The sequence below is a fragment of the Pelmatolapia mariae genome, linkage group LG14 (assembly GCF_036321145.2).
Source record: "Pelmatolapia mariae isolate MD_Pm_ZW linkage group LG14, Pm_UMD_F_2, whole genome shotgun sequence".
Taxonomy (NCBI): domain Eukaryota; kingdom Metazoa; phylum Chordata; class Actinopteri; order Cichliformes; family Cichlidae; genus Pelmatolapia; species Pelmatolapia mariae.
Window position 1 is genome coordinate 1724837 of NC_086239.1, and position 19177 is coordinate 1744013.

General features: G+C 41.4%; 1 protein-coding gene across 2 annotated transcripts in view; it reads left to right on the forward strand.

Moving 5' to 3' along the window:
* The window catches only part of sorl1 (sortilin-related receptor, L(DLR class) A repeats containing), an 83356-nt gene that overhangs the window by 44227 nt on the left and 19952 nt on the right, over positions 1–19177 (forward strand). For both annotated transcript variants that reach the window (XM_063493010.1, XM_063493012.1), the window contains exons 7-17: positions 5105–5206; positions 6520–6689; positions 8118–8310; positions 9613–9730; positions 14216–14289; positions 14843–14931; positions 15590–15768; positions 16902–17088; positions 17414–17542; positions 18147–18232; positions 18903–19075. In XM_063493010.1, coding sequence (XP_063349080.1) covers positions 5105–5206; positions 6520–6689; positions 8118–8310; positions 9613–9730; positions 14216–14289; positions 14843–14931; positions 15590–15768; positions 16902–17088; positions 17414–17542; positions 18147–18232; positions 18903–19075 — 1500 coding nt within the window. The remainder of the gene's footprint in view (positions 1–5104; positions 5207–6519; positions 6690–8117; positions 8311–9612; positions 9731–14215; positions 14290–14842; positions 14932–15589; positions 15769–16901; positions 17089–17413; positions 17543–18146; positions 18233–18902; positions 19076–19177) is intronic.

A 19177-nucleotide genomic window follows, 5' to 3' on the forward strand; every position in this document is an offset into this window, starting at 1 on the left:
TGGCTGATACAGAGTGATTAATATCAGTGTATATTTACAAATGACCCCCATGAGCTCAGACTGCTCTGTTTCAGGCTGGTCTGTCTACCCCTGTCTCTGTATGATGGCACAGAGTAGATATTGGTCTCCTCAGGCACGTATCTCAGGCTGTGAGCACACAAGCCCCGCCCACCTGTTCAAAAATGCTGTATGTGAGGGGGAGCCAATCAGGAGGAAGTTAGCTTGAAGGGAAGTAGCTAAAGCAGCTTGTTCCAAACGTTTTACATGGGCGGCTACACCAAGGCACAATATGACATAAATAAGGATTAATCCAGTTACAGTAAACAAAGAGCTGGATTTCCTTTTTGCTGGACAGCAGCCTGCAGTCAGCTGTTATAGTTGTCAACAAGTCTCACGCAGAGCAATCCCAGCCTGTTGTTCTTTGAGTCTCTCCTCCAGATTTGATGGTCTTCTGGCAGAGACTTTAGCCTTCAGATCATCCCAGTTGGTTTCAGGTCAGGACTTTGTGCAGGCCAGTCAACAGCTCCCATTTTGATCTTCTGTAGGTAGTTTTTTACCAGGATGTTTTGGATTGTTGCCACATTGAAAGACAAAGCAGCCACCCAGGACCAGTTTTCCGTAAGGTTTTCTTTTCAAATCTGCACACATGCTCCTTTCCTGGTGATTCTTTCCACCTTGACAAGATTCCTAGATCCAGACCACTGAAGCACCACACTGTAATACTCCCACCACCGCGTGGGGAGGGTCTTCTTTGGGTTATACACCTCTCCCTTCTTTCTCCAAAAATAAGCAGTAAAAAAACTCTAGTGTAGTCACCTAACCAAGCAATGTGCTTCCAGTGTCATGATCTTTCTCCAGCTTGTCCTTGACATACTTCAGCCTGGCTTGAAAGTGTCTCTGCTGCAGAGTTTTTCTCCATCTGTAACCTCTCAGTCTGTGTCTCTGTGATTGTTTTCTTTGAGACTATAATTTCCTGCCTTGGCTAAGTCAGTCATCAGGGTCTTTCAACACGTTTCGCCAGAAATTTGAATTCTTTCACTTCCTTGTTTTATATACCGAGCGGCTCGCTTTGAGTTTGTTGATGACGCGTCCAGTTCTTGCTTTGTGAGCATCGTCATTTCTTTTGTTTTTGGCATGTTGTACCAAATGACAGCTGAAGTTTTAATATTGTGTAAACTGGAAAAAAACGTCAGTTTCATCTTTATTATCGAAGCGTAGAGCATTACATAGCACATAACTGCACAGGGGCTAATAATATTGAACCTCATATTTTCTTTCTGGCATAATTCTGTTATTTTGTCCACATTACGATTTCTAAAAAAAACTGGTAACCCTTCATGCTATGTTAAAAATCCCTTGCTGTGTTAAAAAAGCACTGATTTTTGATTTCATAGGGGGATAAACAATATTGTCCAGCTGTACACAGATGGTGTTGATATGAAAGAAACACTAATTGTTGCACTTGTTGTTGTTGCTCATCTCTCTCATCTTTTTTTAAAATGCTATACACGCAGATGTTTTCATGCATTTGCATTAAAAAGGACAGAAACACTTAAAACCATCTCGATCAGAGAATTTGCAGATATAAAAGGACAAACATGCTGGCTTTACACTGTGTAATCTGAATAACGGCGGTGCCCGAGGTGAAGGATCATGAATATGTAACAGTGATCCCTGAGCGATGGGGGGGGGGGATAACAGCGAAGCAGCAAAGTTTTTGGTCGCCTTCGTGCACGGCGTTTGGAGAAACAAACAGAAGGTTTTCTGCTTCCGAGGATTTACTCGTGACATTTCCAGCTCGTTTCACAGCCAGTGCAGGTGCTTTCATTGTAATCAAATATCAGCCTTAAAACAACAACGAAAAGCGCAACAGTGAACATGTGCTCTCTCTCTCTCTCTCTCTCTCTCTCTCTGATCTAGTCTTTAACAAACGTCACCTTGTGGCTGTTTTCTCAAACAGGAAGTACGAGGACATGTTAGGGCTGCACTTGAGTGTTATTTTTAGAGAGGTTCATGAAAAAAACTGTGAGATTTAACATAAATGCCAAACACTGCAACTTAACTGAGACTCAGACACATGTTTTCAGCATCTGGGATTTCCTTAATACCAGAGGGTAGTTTCTGATGACGGGGAGATTCTGAGGGTATCGCTTCATCAAGGTCAGGCTCACATGACCTGAATATATGTCTGAGTGTCAGTAGATTGCTTTGCCCATTTATTTATTTATAATAACATTGTCCGTGTAGACTGTCCTGGATAAAAGGATCCTGTCCTCTGCTACTTTATTTAACCTCTGTTAATATTTCACAACGATAACGTAACATTTCAAATGTAAAAGTGATCATAAGGTAAACACAATAGAGACTGTGACCTCACAAACACCTACATCAGTATTCATACAGTGCAGTTTTGGATGGTATTTAGCTGACAGCATTTTAATGTTGGTTTTATAATTATTGAAAGTTAATAAAGAATATAAAAACAATTATATTCGGGCTAACACATGTTAATAGACAAGACTATTGGTCTGTTATTATTAACAGCAGCTGATTAAGATGGATTTGAAGGCGGGTGAATATCTCACCACCTAAAAAGTCGGGTAAAGCATGAGAACTGCTGAGTATCTGTACATGATGGATTGTTGGTTTTCTGAAGTTACAAAAATTGTTGGTCCCCCTTTGTTGACCCAACAAGCTCATAGCTGGGTAGCATACCCATTGTAGATGGACACAGTCGAGTCCTTGTGTTGTGTAGAGGACCCAGAATTGAGCCCTGTGGAACTCCGCCACCATCCTTAAAACACACCATTACACATGTGGCACAAGGATAGAATTCTTGTGAATTTTTGGCTTTTTTTGGATAACATTTTAGTCTTCCTGTATGTCACAGTTTATTCTTCTGGTAGACTACTGTGTTCCATTTCACGCTGTCCTAGTGTCTGCCATCCGGTCCGAGTTGATCTCAGGTCCAAGAATCTCTCGTTTCAGGGATCTGAGAGAACAGGAACAGTGTGTAATGCAAAGCTTGCTGACAGCTGCTGCTGGAGGGGAATATGTGGTTACAGTGGAAAAATATATAGTTGCCATGCCACTTACATGTGAAAATACGTTCTACAGTCCAATTTTCCTCTTGACTCACAAAGTAAACTGACATTAAAACTGTGATTACACGGAGTGTGAAGAAGGAAACTAAATTCATTTCCAAACCCACAATTGAAACAAAAATCTAAGTTTTGATGGATTGGAATCATTTATTTACATATTATTATTATTATAATTGATAGATGCACACATTCATTTTATAATTTTTTGTTGTTCTACCTGCAGACAAAGCCAGGCTTCCTGCTACTTGTATCTTCATGCTGAGCTAAACTGAGTATTTAGCTCTTACATTAGAAAATTTTACATTGTATGCATAAGCTTATATTTTATGATTCTCATGTCATTTCCAGCTTATGAACATTAAGCTAGGCTACAGTTATCTGTCATTTGGTAACTTGGTGTGATGAGTCATTCAGTGTTTATTGCCCCCAAAAACATGTCAGAGGTTCTCATCCCGTTCATGCTGGTACAAATCTAGGATTGACTCTTTTTTCGTGTAGCAGTGCATGACATGGATTCTGACAGTCCAGACAAAACGAATATTGCATGTGTAGCTCTGCTCTCTAAATTCCATCCTGACTTCTTTGTTCAGTCTTTATTGCTTTCTAAAGCTGAGCTCCTGCTCGCTCCTCTCTCCCACTATTCTTCTCTTCAACTCCAGAATCTTTTTTCCCTGCCTCTCTTACTGCAGTTACCTCGTTTCACTATTCTTTTAAAACCTTCTTTCTCTAGAGGACGTTTCTCTTATAGCCGGGTGGTCCAGCCTAATCAGAAATAATATAACGAAGCTGCTCGGCTCTCCGCAAACTTGAACTGCATCCAACAGCAAACTGAATTTACAGCCAGGAGAGCGGAGGGTGAGACGGGAAAGGTACAGAGTACATGAGCTGTGGAGACAATGAAATTAGGAGTACAGAGTGGAACGTTAATAGGCACAGAGGGCTGGGTTATTAACAGAAAGGAAAACATCTCTGAGCATAGACTAGAGCAAAGAGGAGATCATTCTGTTTGCTACCAGAGGAAAAACAAAGCAGGATCTGTATTTCCTGGAAGAACAAAGATATCGTCAGGTATCGAGGGACAGTTGATTTAGTGAACATAGAACAGGAAACCTGAGATAGTCGGGAAAGGATGGCAGAAAAAGTGTCATTGTGAAGAAATGTATATTGTAGATTTCAGTTGTTCATTTTGAATAGGACATCTGCACTGACGTCCAGAAGTGAAGCGTTCTGTCAGTGCTGTGTTTGGAGCAGCAGCCCATACTGGAGTCCTAATATTGTACACATGTTAATGGAGTCATTTACAGAAGGCCTGAGGTGCACATTACTAACACAGTAATATTATTTTGAAAACTATGAAATATGAGTGCAGCCAGTAGTTTTATGTGGGATGTAAAATATGCTGTTTGTCCGTCCATGAAGTTATTTTCTCCTTTCAGACGGACGAGAAATCACTGAAAGAAAGATCCTGATTTCTCTGTGTGACTCCTAAAAAAGGCCAAATCGATAACGAACCAACTGTGACAACAGGAGTCAGGACAATTACACTTTAATCCAGTGTGTGTGCGCCTACACACACACACACGGTCATGACAGTGAAGATGTGCCCTTGGAGTTTCTCTCTACACTGAGAGACTTTTTAAATCAGCTCGTTTTAATGATTTGTCTCTCAGCTGTTGAGCTCTGTACCGCGGGGATGTCAAAGCAGCAAAACATTATCAGGACAGTCCACATATCCCGAGTCTCTTCAGGTCATTTTCCAGGCCTTGCCCACACACGGCACTCGTGCAAAATAAATAGTCCAAAGTTCCTCGGGGTCTGAAGAGCCTCTTCGGTTCATCTCAGTCTTCCAAAAGCCGTCAAAGCTTTTTACATTTGTTCTGTTGGGATTTCATCATGAAGTTCTACGTTAGAATGAAGCCTGTGTGCCAACTCTGAGTTGTAGCTGCCGAGAAACTAAATCTGAGGAGACGTTGAGTGATTTGATTTGTATCTGTGTCCAGAAACTGTTGGGAAGCCACGAACCGTCATCTGTTCAGCTCTGGGTGTCCTACAACCGCCAGCCAATGAAAGCAGCCCAGTTTATGACCCGCCATCCAATCACAGTGAGTGTTTTTTCTTGTGTTCAGAAGTGCTTTACCCAACAGATTTGTCTGTGAGAAAGCAAAGGTACAGTCCTGTCAGATGGTCTTAAATCAGTTTCGTAGTACAAAGCACACAGCGAATACTGAGGACTGCAGAAGTTAGCCAATGTGTCATTTCCAAACGTGCAGCCACTGGAGGCTGATGCCTAAAGTGAAACCTTAGACTGTCATGTTAAAATACCCAACCTTAGCCAAGAAGCTAACATGTTTACAGCTTGCTACAAAAAACATTTAGTTCTCTTTAGCTAATTTCCCAATTTATAACAAGTGTACAGGCTTTATCATTTTATAAACTCGCTCAAAAATTTGTCATGCTTAAATTATGGGAGTGGTTGATTTAACCGACCAGTGGGCTGGAGCACGCAGCTGCTTGGACTCAACTCGTAACTTTGAACTGTATTTGTAGTGCTGGAACATTTAAACTGATAAATAACATAAGTCACTGTTTGTTTCAGACGTTTTTGATTGAACTTAGTTAACCTGACACAGTTTGTAGAAACAGCTGTTAACTAATAACTAGGAACTTCAAAAACCAACATGTTGGGAACCAAAATCTTTTGCTGAGGCTTCAACACATGCATCCTGAAACTATGTGTGATGTCATGGTAGCTACAGCTTTTATATAAAGTCTGTGGTGCAAAGTCTTTATGCTGTTACTGCTGATGGTAACAGTGTCAGTTTGAACAAACATAAGGATATTCTTTATTTATTCATGAAATGTTTTATTATCAGATCTTTGGTTAAATAACTGTAGATATTAGAAAGTATTGCTACAGAGAGTACCTGAATAAGTACTGAGTTCCACTCGGTGTGTGTTCACAGCTATAAACAGGGTTTGCTAAGAAAGCAGCTTCAGCTCTGTCATTTTAAACAGGATGTGTGATCTGTGCTCCAGGTTGCAGCTACATGCATGCAGCCTTTGATGCTGATTCATACTAATGCATATTTGATCCATCAGAGAGCCATGTGACCGATTACCCAAAGGCCTCAGGCTGTAAGCACAAAACTTTGAAACTGACTCATTAAGGTGAAACTCCTGGAAATAAAGACTTCCAAGGCGCAATATAAGACTAAATGCGTGTTGTCAGCATATGTTTGAGGAGCACACACAGACAGCAACAGCAATAAAAACACTGAAACATAACAGCTGAGCATTCGTTGTTCCCATTTCTAAAAAAAACATTACACAACACGTTCCCATTTCAGAGCATCGAGTCTAATCGGACCTTTAAGTCGGTGAACTATAGATGACCCTCTCCCCTTCCCCCCCACAGGAGTACTACATAGCAGATGCATCTGAGGACCAAGTGTTCGTGTGTGTGAACCACTTGAACAACGTCACACACCTCTACATCTCAGACACACAGGGTCTCGCCTTCTCTCTGTCGCTGGAGAACGTGCTGTATTACAGTCCTGAGAGCTCTGGCAGCAACACACTCATCAGGTACTGCACACACACACACACACACACACACACACACACACCTGTTTGGATACAAAAGGGCAAACCTCTCGTTAACAAATTGTCAGGCTAACTAAAAACGCATAATCCAGTTTCAATAAAATCCTTTGGTGAGGGCACTGCAGTGGATTTGGAACATATTGAGATCTGTTCAGTCCCTGCTGGGTCCTTATATGAACCATGTCATTTTTTTTTTTTGTTTGCACCCGCTCCCTGCCACTCTTTGTTTCTGTTGGTTGTGCACTGCACAAGTACAAAGAGTGTGTGGACAGCATGAGGGATAAACTTGCCATAGCCAGGTGTGCAGAATCATATCCAGACTGATGTAAATAGACTCAAAGTTGTAACTGGGCCTCTACAAGGTACTAATGTAATGGTCTGAATGCGTTTGCTCACCATTGTAGGGGTTTGGGTCCCACAGCTGAATGTGTCTGGAACACCTTCATCCAGTCTGCCTCCTTACAGGCGCCTGGACCGTCTCAGCTGGCTCTTTGCTTTAAATGCTTTAGTGATTTTTTTCCCTTTTCCTTTAGAAAAGTAAATGAGCAGATCACATGATGAACCAAATTGTACCAGCAGATAAAAATGAATGCAGTCTGTACCTGCAGGACAAATCGAGCACTATCTGCAGCCTTGCCAGTAATTGAGTTGTTCCCATAGAAACCACAGCAACTGACAGGAAGGCCTCTTGTTCTCTTTACAAATGCTTGGTCACAGTATAGGTTTTGCAAACACTTGAAAGCAGTACATCCTTTTCTAATAGTGCATTCAACTGATAGCTGTAGTCATTGTTTGCCTTCTACATAATCACGAGGAAGATCTGGTGTTAGTTTTGCAGAGGCAGTGTTGGCTTAGCTATCTGCCAAAGCTGATTGTTTCTGTTTATCCAACAGTGTCTGCTGTTAACACTTCTCTGTGTCTTCTGTTTCTCATGACTCATTCTGAAACAAAGCATCAGACTGTGAGTTTCATGCTTCCTGTTTACCTCTCTCTGCTGTGTGTAAAAGTTGCCTCATGTTCTGCGTTTGAACAACTTGGTGAATTTACTTTCTGTGCTTCTGTGGTTCTGACTGAAATCATCTTTAAAGGGTCCAAAGGGTGGTCCTGGGATTAGGTGTTAGGAGGACTGGTAGGAGAAAGTGTGCAAAAGTTACAGTTAAGAAAAACAAACTGACAGCAGTGTTTAGTGGACAGGGTGGGGGGCAAACCAGAGCTCTATCATTGAAATAAAATAATGAAAATATGATCACATTGAATAAAAACATCTTTCCTTCCTTCCTTTTAAATATTGTAGATAATTTGTATTGTAGAAATAGATAATTACCTTGACATTAAATATTACAGAATCACCTCAGATAGAATTCCTGGATCCTCTCTGACCCTGCCACCATGTTTGCATTTGCTGCGCAGGTATTTTGCCAATGAGCCGTTTGCAGACTTGCACCGTGTGGAGGGGCTGAGGGGCGTCTACATCGCCACGCTCATCAACGGCTCTGTGAGCGAGGACAACATGCGATCTGTCATCACGTTCGACAAGGGAGGGACGTGGGAGTTGCTTCAGTCGCCTGCTACCGACAGCCTGGGCGGAACCATAGACTGCCAGGTACGCCAAGTTTAACTTATTGCTTTCAGTTGTTTCTTTCACACTGAAGCACGGAACATAAACTTCTATTACTTCATCAGATTTCCATTTGATGGATTGATTAGTTGCCACTAATAGTCCTACATTACTTTGTTGTCTGACTAGTAACAGAACCAGTAAGCTCAAATCTGCTGGAACGTCTTGTGTTCATAATTTCTCCACTTTTCTCTTGCTCTCCAACACCACAGCTCCAAACCATGACAGAGCCTCCACCGTGTCTTACAGATGGCTGTAGACGTCCTCTGTATGTCTTGATAATGATTTGAACTAAGAATTTGACCTGATGCAACAAAATTATTTTTCTCAGTCCAATTCGTTTCCCAAGTTAGACAAAATCTCACATTCATAAACCAAGAAAGCTGAAGCTGTTTATATGGACGTTGCATCTTCAGTGTTTTGTTACTCACCCAAGTGACTCTTCAGTCCAGAACTATCTGAAGCTAGTACATGAGAGCAAACGTCATGTCAGATGGCAGACTGCAGGAACAGCTTGAAGTCTCTGGGATGTCCTTACATGAATGACTGAGCATCCAGTTACTGCTACCTAAAATCAGTAAACACAAGTTTGTATCACATCTCATGTTAGCTGGTGAAACAGTTTGGTGGGTTAGCCAACTAAAATTTCCACTCACACTTGATTTCAGTATTGACATGTTAGCAAACAAGAAGATTAACCAGCTAGTTATAATATATTTTGCATGAGTTTGCCGATTGTTAGTTCTTAATATTAGTTAATAAAGCAATTTGAAAAAGGCCAGTTAAGCTAACAGGTCAGCCCTGGGAGTTAGCTAACCACTAAAGACTTGCTTGGTGAGCTAAACTGGAATTTGTTCTCTCCCCACCCAGTCGTAGCAGATGGCCCCGCCCCTCCCTGAGCCCGGTTCTGCCGGAGGTTTCTTCCTGTTAAAAGGGAGTTTTTCCTTCCCACTGTTGCCAAATGCTTGCTCATAGGGGGTCATATGATTGTTGGGTTTGTCTCTGTATTGATTATTGTAGGGTCTACTGTGCAATATAAAGCGGCTTGAGGTTACTGTTGTGATTTAGCGCTGTATAAATAAAACTGAATTGAATTGAATCGTTCGTGTTAGCAGGCATACTAGTGTTAGCTAAGTTTAACCACGAGCAGGAATCTTAGGGTAAGATTCAATCCCCCAAAGTGAACTGCTGATGTCGCAGAAAAGCTAAAATCGGGTAGATATGAATCCTGTGAATTGAACAGCTAAGTGTCATCTAACTTTTCTCTCCTCTGCTTTTCCCTTGTAGCTCAGTAAAGGTTGCTCCCTTCACCTGGCTCAGCGCTGGAGCCAGTTGTTTAACATCCAGCTAAGAAGAATACCCATTTTATCCAAGGATTCTGCACCTGGACTTATTATGGCCACAGGTGGGATAACACGGAATAAAAGTTTTTCTTGGATTTCATGGATTCCTCATTATGAATAGATTTCTTTCCCCCAGCTCATTCGACCTTCCTGTGTAGGACGTAGACTACAAGCAGTGAAGTAAAACATTGACAGATTTTAATGGGTCTAACACTTTTGTCTCACACTCAGTTTACAGATGGTGACCTTAAACTTTCAAACTCGAGTCAAATTATAGTTGTACTACTAGAAACCTCTGGGGTTGTTGTGAACAGGGAAGAAATGTCCCCGAGCTTTGACGAAAGCCTAAGAGCTAGATGAGGAGAGTTTCAGTGCCATCTGTTGGAGGATGGCTTGTTGTACTTTTCAGTAACTTCCTCTTGGTTTATGATAACACTGATACAAATATCCAGTGCAAGGCAACAAGTCTGTCATGTTTGAGATGCCTCTGTCTCTCTTAGTATGTGGCCACTTCCTGTATTGCTGAAAACACAGGAAATAGGATTGCACCTTGTGACATATCTGCTAGAAACTTGCTTCATGCGTCATTGTTGAAACATCTGTCCTGCTTCTCATTACAGTTACACAGTTGCAATTTAAATCTCAAAGACATAAATAATGTGAAAACTGTTACCACATGTTGAATTCTGATGAATTCCTCAGAGCGAAGTGGAAACAATCTCAGTGCTGCAGAGAAATTATGGCTGCAGTTTGAGTTGTCTCTGCCTCGTCACAGCTGGTCGAGAGCACTGATTTGTTGATACTCTGCAGTGTTTAGGAGACTGAAACCAGCCTGTCTCTTTAATTAAATTCTTATTAGATGATGGGCATGGAAAGAATGCAAGAAAAAGGGAGGGTGAGCGGACCAGGAGGAAGGAGCACTGCCAATTGCTGCCACCATGTGCTTCATTATCGCTCTCTTAGATAGATGGGCTAATTACTGCTGCAGCACCCGGCGGGCACTTGACGGGTCAAACACAGTCCTGAGTGCAGGGATGAACATGCACGACCACCACAGGAAACACTTTAGTTAAATGCAGTTTAACTTCTTATTTACAAAATATTAAATATCATTGATTAGTCTGTGTTGTGAGTATACACCAACATTAAAACCACCTCAGTGACATCGGGTACGTCTCCGAGCCCAAAGTCCTCACATGAAACCGTCGCAGTTTTCCTGGTACGGAATCATGATGTTGGCAACAAATCCTTCAGTTGCTGTAGATCCCACCTGGATCCCGCCCCCATCCGTCCTGTTTCACTGTCGAAGTTTCTCATTGTTTTATTGTTGGCTTCGATTGGTGTCAGTTATGGTCGGTCTGTTATTGTCTTTGTAGTTCAATTTATTTAATACAAGAAAAGATATTGTAATGATATTTAAAATGCATGCAGGAACATTTACACAACACAAGAACGTCTACAAAACACATAAGACTATCAAGAGAATCCAAAAGAACAAAAAAAAAAAAAACTGAGATAAAACACGATAATGTTTAGAAAAAGCATAAACTATCAAAGTAAACAGTCAGACTGTTAAAACACTGACGAAACCAAGAAAAACCACAGAGAATAACACACACCATATGAAAATTTAAATAAACCAAAAAATGATAAAATCAAGATGAAACACAACACGACATAGAAATGTTGGCAAGTTTGAATTTTAAATGACAAAGTTGTGCATTCCTCTTTAAAATTATCGCGAAAGTCACCTCGTTTTTAAAGTTAACACAGAAACATTGCAGCTGTACACAAACACCCTGGCTACTGAAGAATATCTCATTTCTTTACCTTGGAAAACTCTCGGATCGTTTTTACCGTCTCTGCTGAGTACAGGTTGTTTTCACTCCGCCAGGCAGGTGGGTGGTCATGCAGATCTGTGAGTTTGTGAGGTGAAATAGGACTTTGAAATTGACACCAGGTGTTCAAATCTTAGTGACCTTGATGACAGAGGCCAGGTTTTCTGAAAATCTTGTGACAACTCGCGATTTAATTTGGACACCCAATGAATGCGATAACTCCAGAACAAGGCGATGTAGAATTTTCAAATCAATACCACAGGTGCAGCTACTAACATTCTGAAACTTTTCTGAAAATACGCAGACTCCTACCACAGGTGTAAGTGCTAAGAGGCTGACGAGTAGCTCTGACGTCAACAAGTATGTTTAAAGAATGAGTTGATGTTGAAGGCTGGTTTATTTAAGATATATTTTGTATCCACCTTATCTCTGTTAACATGGTGTACAAGGACTGACTGTCCCACAGTAATTCCCGGGAATATTTGTTCCCTTTGATATTAGTAAGACCTCGACGCAGTGATTAGGTGATGGATTTGTGCCGAACTGAAGTTCAAGACTGTATTTGTTTGGTGGCTTTCTTTAAAGATTTTTAAAATAATGTTCACTAGAATTGCCGGTTCCCCTCGAGTGTTGGCAACACAAACAACAAAGACGATTGCTGAGAGATCACAGGGTTTTATTCCTGTGTCCTCCCGTCCATGTAAGGGGAACTCTTAGAGAGTCCAGGGTCAAAGAAGTGATGCTGGAGAACCTCCAAGGGTGTGATGCACTGGTCTGCAGCCAAGTCCAGTATCAATTTAATCAAGCTGACCAGCTGGTCCCGCTTTGCGGTCCTGTTAAAACCTTCATTAGTTGTTCGAGGTCATCGTTACGCTCAGGTTTTATGTATCAAGTTTCGTGGGACTGAAATCCATATTCAGTTGTTGCTGTCTTAAATCTCCAGCGGTTTTCATTGCAGTTGTCTTCTACGCAATAATAATCAGAGCTCATGCCAGAGTCCAGGCATAATCTGGTCTCCTACAGAAGTCAGGGTCAAAGAACTGATGCTGGGGAACCTCCCGTCTCCGAGGAAAGCCTCTACCTCGTGGTGCTTTCACGCTAAAATAACAAAGTGCTCCAGCTCCTTGTACAATCAAAGTCAAATAAAATAAATATATATATGCAATCTAAACAAAGGCATAAAAATGACCTTTATTCTGTCTTCTTGAAAGGGTTTGTGATGTTAATAGGATAACACGAGTGTTTTATCTTCTGGGTTTGGTTTGTGTTCATATTAATGAGTTTGTGTGTTTGTGTGTGTGTCTGCGCGCAGGACTGTACGTTAACTGTGTTAGCTTATAGCACTGGTGCTACAAAGGTCACTGGTTTTGCAGCACTGACCAAAAAGTCATTTGTGGAACAAAAAGAGAGCAGGTCATGTTTGTCATTCAGTTCTCACATTAATGTTGAACCTGTGAAAATGGGGCGCTGTGTATAAAATTATCATTCTTATACAGGTCGTGTAAAACTTTAGTAAAACTGTTTTAATTAAATCTGCACTTTAATCACAAATTGGTTGATTTAAAACCCACTGTGTTTCTGTCGCAGACGTGCAGGATGCTGTAATTAGTGGCAGCTATTTTTTCTCTGACACTTTCTGTGATGATATTTAATGTTTTGTTTCATCAGCCCGTTTTACTGGGAGAAAGAACCAAATTCATTTCAGAGGCATTATTACAGCCCTGAGCAGAGACACATCAGCCATGCTGCTCTCAATCTCATCTGTGCTTCTGTCATTCACCCTGAAATATTTGTTAAATATGATTGATGTTGTCTGTTCTCGAGTGTCAAACACAGAGAATGATGGTCCTGATCCAGTCCACACAGCCGGTTTTTCCTGATTGATAGATGGGGGGATACACTAACACGCATGTTGGAGGGCATTTGGGCTAAGATATAAAAATTTCTTCCCAACTTCCAAACTCCAAAGTAAATTTTACCTGTCGTGCAAATGTGTAACAGCGCTGGAGCAAATAAACGTTGTGTAAAAAAGCGTAAAAAAGTCTTTTCAGTCTGCTTCACATTTTCTTTTTCACACTCTTGTTTTTTTTTTTATTGCTCTATATTCAAGTTTTCTAAATCTACTCTACTTCTAATCTCTGCTTCCTCGTTATTAGCCCTGTGATAAAGCTGCAGTTGTTATCTAAAGAAACACTAAAAAGTGCCGCTGCTGTAGCAGCTGTGTGAGGTTGTATTAGCTGTCACATTGCTTGTGTCGCTGATAATGCTAACATGCTACATTTTAAATAATAGCTAATGCCTTTAGCTAAGCAGATAATTATTTTAACTTTCTAACGTTTAGTTTCATCACGGTAGGCTACGACAAAGTAAAACATGTCAGCCTCTATGTGACACTCAGCATCAGAACAATGCCCCAACACAGGACAACAATGTTGGCTCCCTAGTGGATGTTTCCAGAACTACAGATGGATCTCAGCATCTGTAGGCGGATTCAAGCAGGCCTCTCATGTTTTATAATTTTTTATTTTCATTGTGTATTTTATAAAATGTTCTAAGCAGATTGTTCCTGGAGGATTTCATTTCCAGCAGATACAAATGCCACATGCATGAAAAGATTCAAAATGCTCTGGCTTAAACTCCGGAGTTACAAAAGCAGCGATCATATGGAGTCAGAGTGTGTTAAAGGCCTTTTTTGTCTTCTGATTGCAGGATCTGTTGGCAGGAACTTGGCCAACAAACCCAATGTGTATGTATCCAGCAGCGCTGGAGCCCAATGGAGAGAGGTCAGTGCAGAGTCTGAGAACAACAAGAACAGTGGAGACGGCTAAACTGTGTGTCAAAGAAAATGTCAACATTCAGGCTCCGTCCTGTAGACAGGGTCGAGCTTTATTCAGCTTTCGTTGACGACTGATGTTCTCATGCCCACATGTCATGAAAGGACGTTACTGTTAATTCATTTAGTGTTCAAAGGACATCGATGATATTTTTAAAAGTAATTAGTGCTTCATTAGTCTCATACTCTACGGTCTTTAATTTTAGTAGCAGATTGATGGGGATTGTTATGACTTTGATTATTTAGAAGTAGCACTAAAGTAGTTTTATTGCCGCCTGACATCAGACACATCACTATAATCAGGTTCCTTATGTGTCAGATGAATCTGACATGTGTCTCCCCCTCCAGGATCAAACTGGGAATCTTTTGTTTGTTAGATGAACGTCGATATCACTTAAAGCTCTACCGTTTAGTCCACACAACAGCACTGATGTCTTTACACTAAATTTCTTCAACCCTGTGAAGCACAGTATGTCTCACTGACACTGCTTGTGGTAATCTAGGCATTGGCAGGCCCTCATTTCTACACCTGGGGTGACCATGGCGGCATCCTGATGGCTATTGCACAAGGAGGCCCCACCACACAACTGAAGTAAGTCCAGATGGCTTCCCTAAACTTCCTCTAGCCGAGGAAATGAATCGGACAGGAGCTTCAAACCCAGAGAGGTTAACTTGTGACAGCTTTAAGAAATCTGGCAGGCGGAGCACATAAACGGCACCTACCGTGTGGTCGTGCCCATTAGCCAGCAGGAGCAGACTGTGTGAATGTGAAGCTGCCTGTTGGAGTTAAACAGCGAATAATCCTTCCACTAATAAACAGAACTAGATTAAAACACCTCTGTGCCAACACCTTGCAGCCAACTTTAATTCATGAAAGTGATGTATTATAACAATATGTATCCAGTTGGCTTCATTTCCATAATTCATTTTATCTTTCCCTGATTACTCAGTAACCCGATTTTACCTTCATACATACAAATGTCACTATTATGGGTTAAGCCCGACTTTTAATACACGTCGTGCTCCCACTTTAATTTGATATTAACTCATGTTTGTTTGTTTCATCTGATCGTCTTCTCTGTCTTGCTGTTGTTCCCTCGGTGAGTGAGTGGGCATGCAGCAGATGAGCTGATAACTTGGTAACCTTGGTGATCAAACATTACTCAGTATGTTTAGTCGACAGTACGTGAGAGGCTGCTACCAAACACATTTAGAAGATACGGTCATTAATAATACCACACCCCTGTCAGGTTCAGCACCAATGAAGGCGAGACGTGGACCGACTTTCGGTTCTCAGAAAAGGAAGTGTACGTTTACCAGCTGCTGACAGAGCCCGGAGAGAAGAGCACCATCTTCACCATTTTTGGCTCGTATGCCGAGCAGAGACACAGCTGGCTCATCTTGCAGGTCAACACCTCTGACGTTCTGGGTAGGTCCACGATTGAGAATGGAGATCTTCAGTTCTTAGCAACAACAGCTAAATGCAGAAACAGTTATTTCTAAGTTTAGACTAAAGCCAATACTGTAGGGGTGATTTGTAGTCATCTGTAACTTTTGATTTTATACACGTAGTTCTTATATAAACCGAAAATAAGTAAGCAATTCATATAGTGCTTCCGTATAATCGTCCAAACAAGTGTCCAGAGATATTTCAGATGGCTGTAGAGTGATGATGCATGCTTGCAGGTTGGTTCGCTGATTAATAACCTCATGTAGTAACTGTAGCTAAAACTAGCATAACTCAGCAGCTACATGAAATAATTTAGATGACAGAAATGAATTTCGTTAATCATAAAATTGTTATAAGATCTGTAACATTTGCTTGTAGCACCTAAAGTTCATGTATGTAGCCAACGTGCGCTTGGTTAGCATATAATGACAGTAGCTAGTGATAGCATAGCATCCAGAGTTTTTAGGGAGAATGAACTGTAACAAAATGTAATACACTGTAGCAATGTTGCACACAACTACTGTTCATGCACCAAAAATAAACTTACTTTACATTTTTGTTACAAAGATTGTACTTTAGCTAAAATAGCCAGAAAGCACATGCTAGCTGTTTGCTTTTGTTAACTAAGCGGACTACATTTCATTAATTACAGAAGACCCTAGGGCTAGTAAGGAGTAATGGTTTACAGAGACACTTGATTATTAACTTGGGAATAAATTAATGTATAATCACCAAATTCTAGTAGCAGCTAACACTATTAAAAAGTTTCTATCATTTAAAAATGTGTTACTGTGTAAAAAATAAATAAATAAAATTAAAGGTTAAATAAAATTCAAAGAAGGAAGTCGTACAAAAACAAGCCAAGTCATTTCTAATCACCAAAATTCCAATTTAATAATAGAAGATAACTATAATGCTAATTTACTTCTAAAAGTAAATATGTAACTTGAAACAATGAAAGCTAGGAGAAAGGCAAAGGATAAATACTTAGCAACACACACTAGCAGAAAGGTTTATCTAGAAATACTGACTTTATAAATATACCATCAAGATTATTTCAACTCATTTGTCAGATCCACATCATGTCTACTTTTCCTTGGATGTTTCTTTAGGCGTGCCTTGTTCTGAGAAGGACTACAAGCACTGGTCCCCATCTGACGAGCACGGTAATGAGTGTCTGCTGGGCAGAGAGATAACGTTCAAAAGGCGAGCGCCTCACGCTACGTGTTTTAATGGAGAGGATTTTGACCGGCCGGTCACCGTCTCTAACTGCTCCTGCACACGCCAGGACTACGAGTGGTGAGTGGAACGCCTTTGCAAAGTCCACAAACTCTCCAGGCCTTTGATTTCAGAAGTCTTCATTTTTTAATCAGTTCTTTTTCTACTCCATATCTGAACATATCAGGTTTTTCATGATTGATTTCATAATGATATATCACCAGGACTTGATGTTATGATGCAGAGGTTAAATTTCATTTGAAAGGATGCATTAACAAGAATAATGAAAAGAAAAGCAGGACTACCCCCCTGTGTATACGTGGGTTAAATACTGTGTTGTTTTTCTTTATTGGGACGTGCTGAAACTCACTATATTGTTTGTTTCCCCTCCTCTTCCTCCTTTCAGTGACTATGGCTTTAAGCTGAGTGAGGACTTGTCCCTTCAGGTGTGCGTGCCTGACCCTGAGTTCTTGGGCGACCTCTACGCTCCACCCGTTCCTTGTCCTGTTGGTACTACCTACCGCCGCAGCAAAGGGTAAACTGCTGTTATTAACGTGCAGGAATGCAGAGCCTGCCGTTCTTCTTCTGCAGTTTCTTAGCATAATGCCGTCGTCCACAGCAGTAATGGAGTAATGGATGCTAAAGAGGAATCTAAATCTATTAAACCGTATATTTTTAATCAAACTGTGTTGGAAGAAAACTCCCATGCTATGAACACTGTAGTGATTCTGTCAGATATCCTCATGTTGTTCCTGCATCAACGTGGTGACGTCTGTGATTTGTCATGTGTAATGTTGATCCTGGTCATTGTTATGATGTCATAGTTTTGCGACTTGGAAAAAAAACCTTCCGATGTCCACTCAAGAAAAAATCCCAAAAAGGAGGGGGTTAGGGTCGGGGCTGGACGTTAGGGTTAGGGTCGGGGTCGTGGGAGTGTGGGTGACAATGTTTCCACATCACAAAACTATGACATCACTACAATGTGATTGGTCACTTGAAATTAGAACCTTGTTGATCCAGTAACGACACCAACGTAACTGAATGTGTCCTTCCTGGTTATTCTTCCTTTTTTTCACTGTTTTTGTTTGGACGCCGCCGAGTTGCTGACAGATGAAAGCTCTTTTATTTCCCTCTTGCAGCTACAGGAAGGTACCAGGAGACAGCTGCAGCGGCGGAGATGTGGAGGCCCGGCTGGATGGAGAGATGCTGCCTTGTCCTGTCGGAGGTAATCTGCTTTCTCCAAACATTCGAAGATGCAGCTGAGCGTGCTGTGGAACAGCTCAAGGTGTCACGTTTCCAAACAAATGTTACCATCCAGTTTTACTGACTGGCACACAGACTTGGTCACCTGCGGGGGTTTTGTGGGAGAAAGTGAAATCCAAATAAACATCCATTATTTTAAACATTTCTGCTTCTCCTACATATAAATACATTAGAGACCCTAAAAAACTGTAGATGCACAGCACTGCGCAAAAATCGTGATCAACCTCGACACAGTTGAGCTTCCATTTGTGCTGGCATTGCTTCACCTGTCGCCCATTTTCTTCACAACATAAAGAAATGAGGGGCAGCTCAAGATGTTTGGACCGTCATGTCCAACAGTTCAACTTGACTTTTAATGTTCTGCTAGCTGTGGGTCAGTAGTAGAGTCTCGATTATAGACCTGCTCTGAGAGGTAACAGCAGCTGGGCCGTTTCTGACTGTATGTATGACAACATGACGGCCGTGTTGAATGAATCAAAGGGATCATGTTTTCGAATGAATGAATTTTCTCGACATGAAGCAGCCAATCGGTTTATGTGTCAGTCGTTCAAGTTCTTTGCTGTGCAGCTCGGTGTCAGTGCACGTTTGTAGTCCCAGTGTTTGTCTTCAGGCTGTCTCCTGTGGTTTTGCAGAGAGTAATGAGTTCATCCTGTACGCTGTGAGAAACTCCATCCATCGCTACGACCTGGCCACGGGCACTGACCAGGCTCTGCCTCTGGCTGGCCTCAGGGAGGCTGTGGCTCTGGACTTTGATTATGACCGCAACTGCCTGTACTGGGCCGACATCTCCCTGGACACCATACAGGTCAGTGGCTCCTCTAGAAGATGCAGTCGGTGTGTGCTCTCTCACAGCAGAAGGACAGCGTGGTGCTAACTGTGGGGCTGAGACGTAGAGGGAGTTTAACGA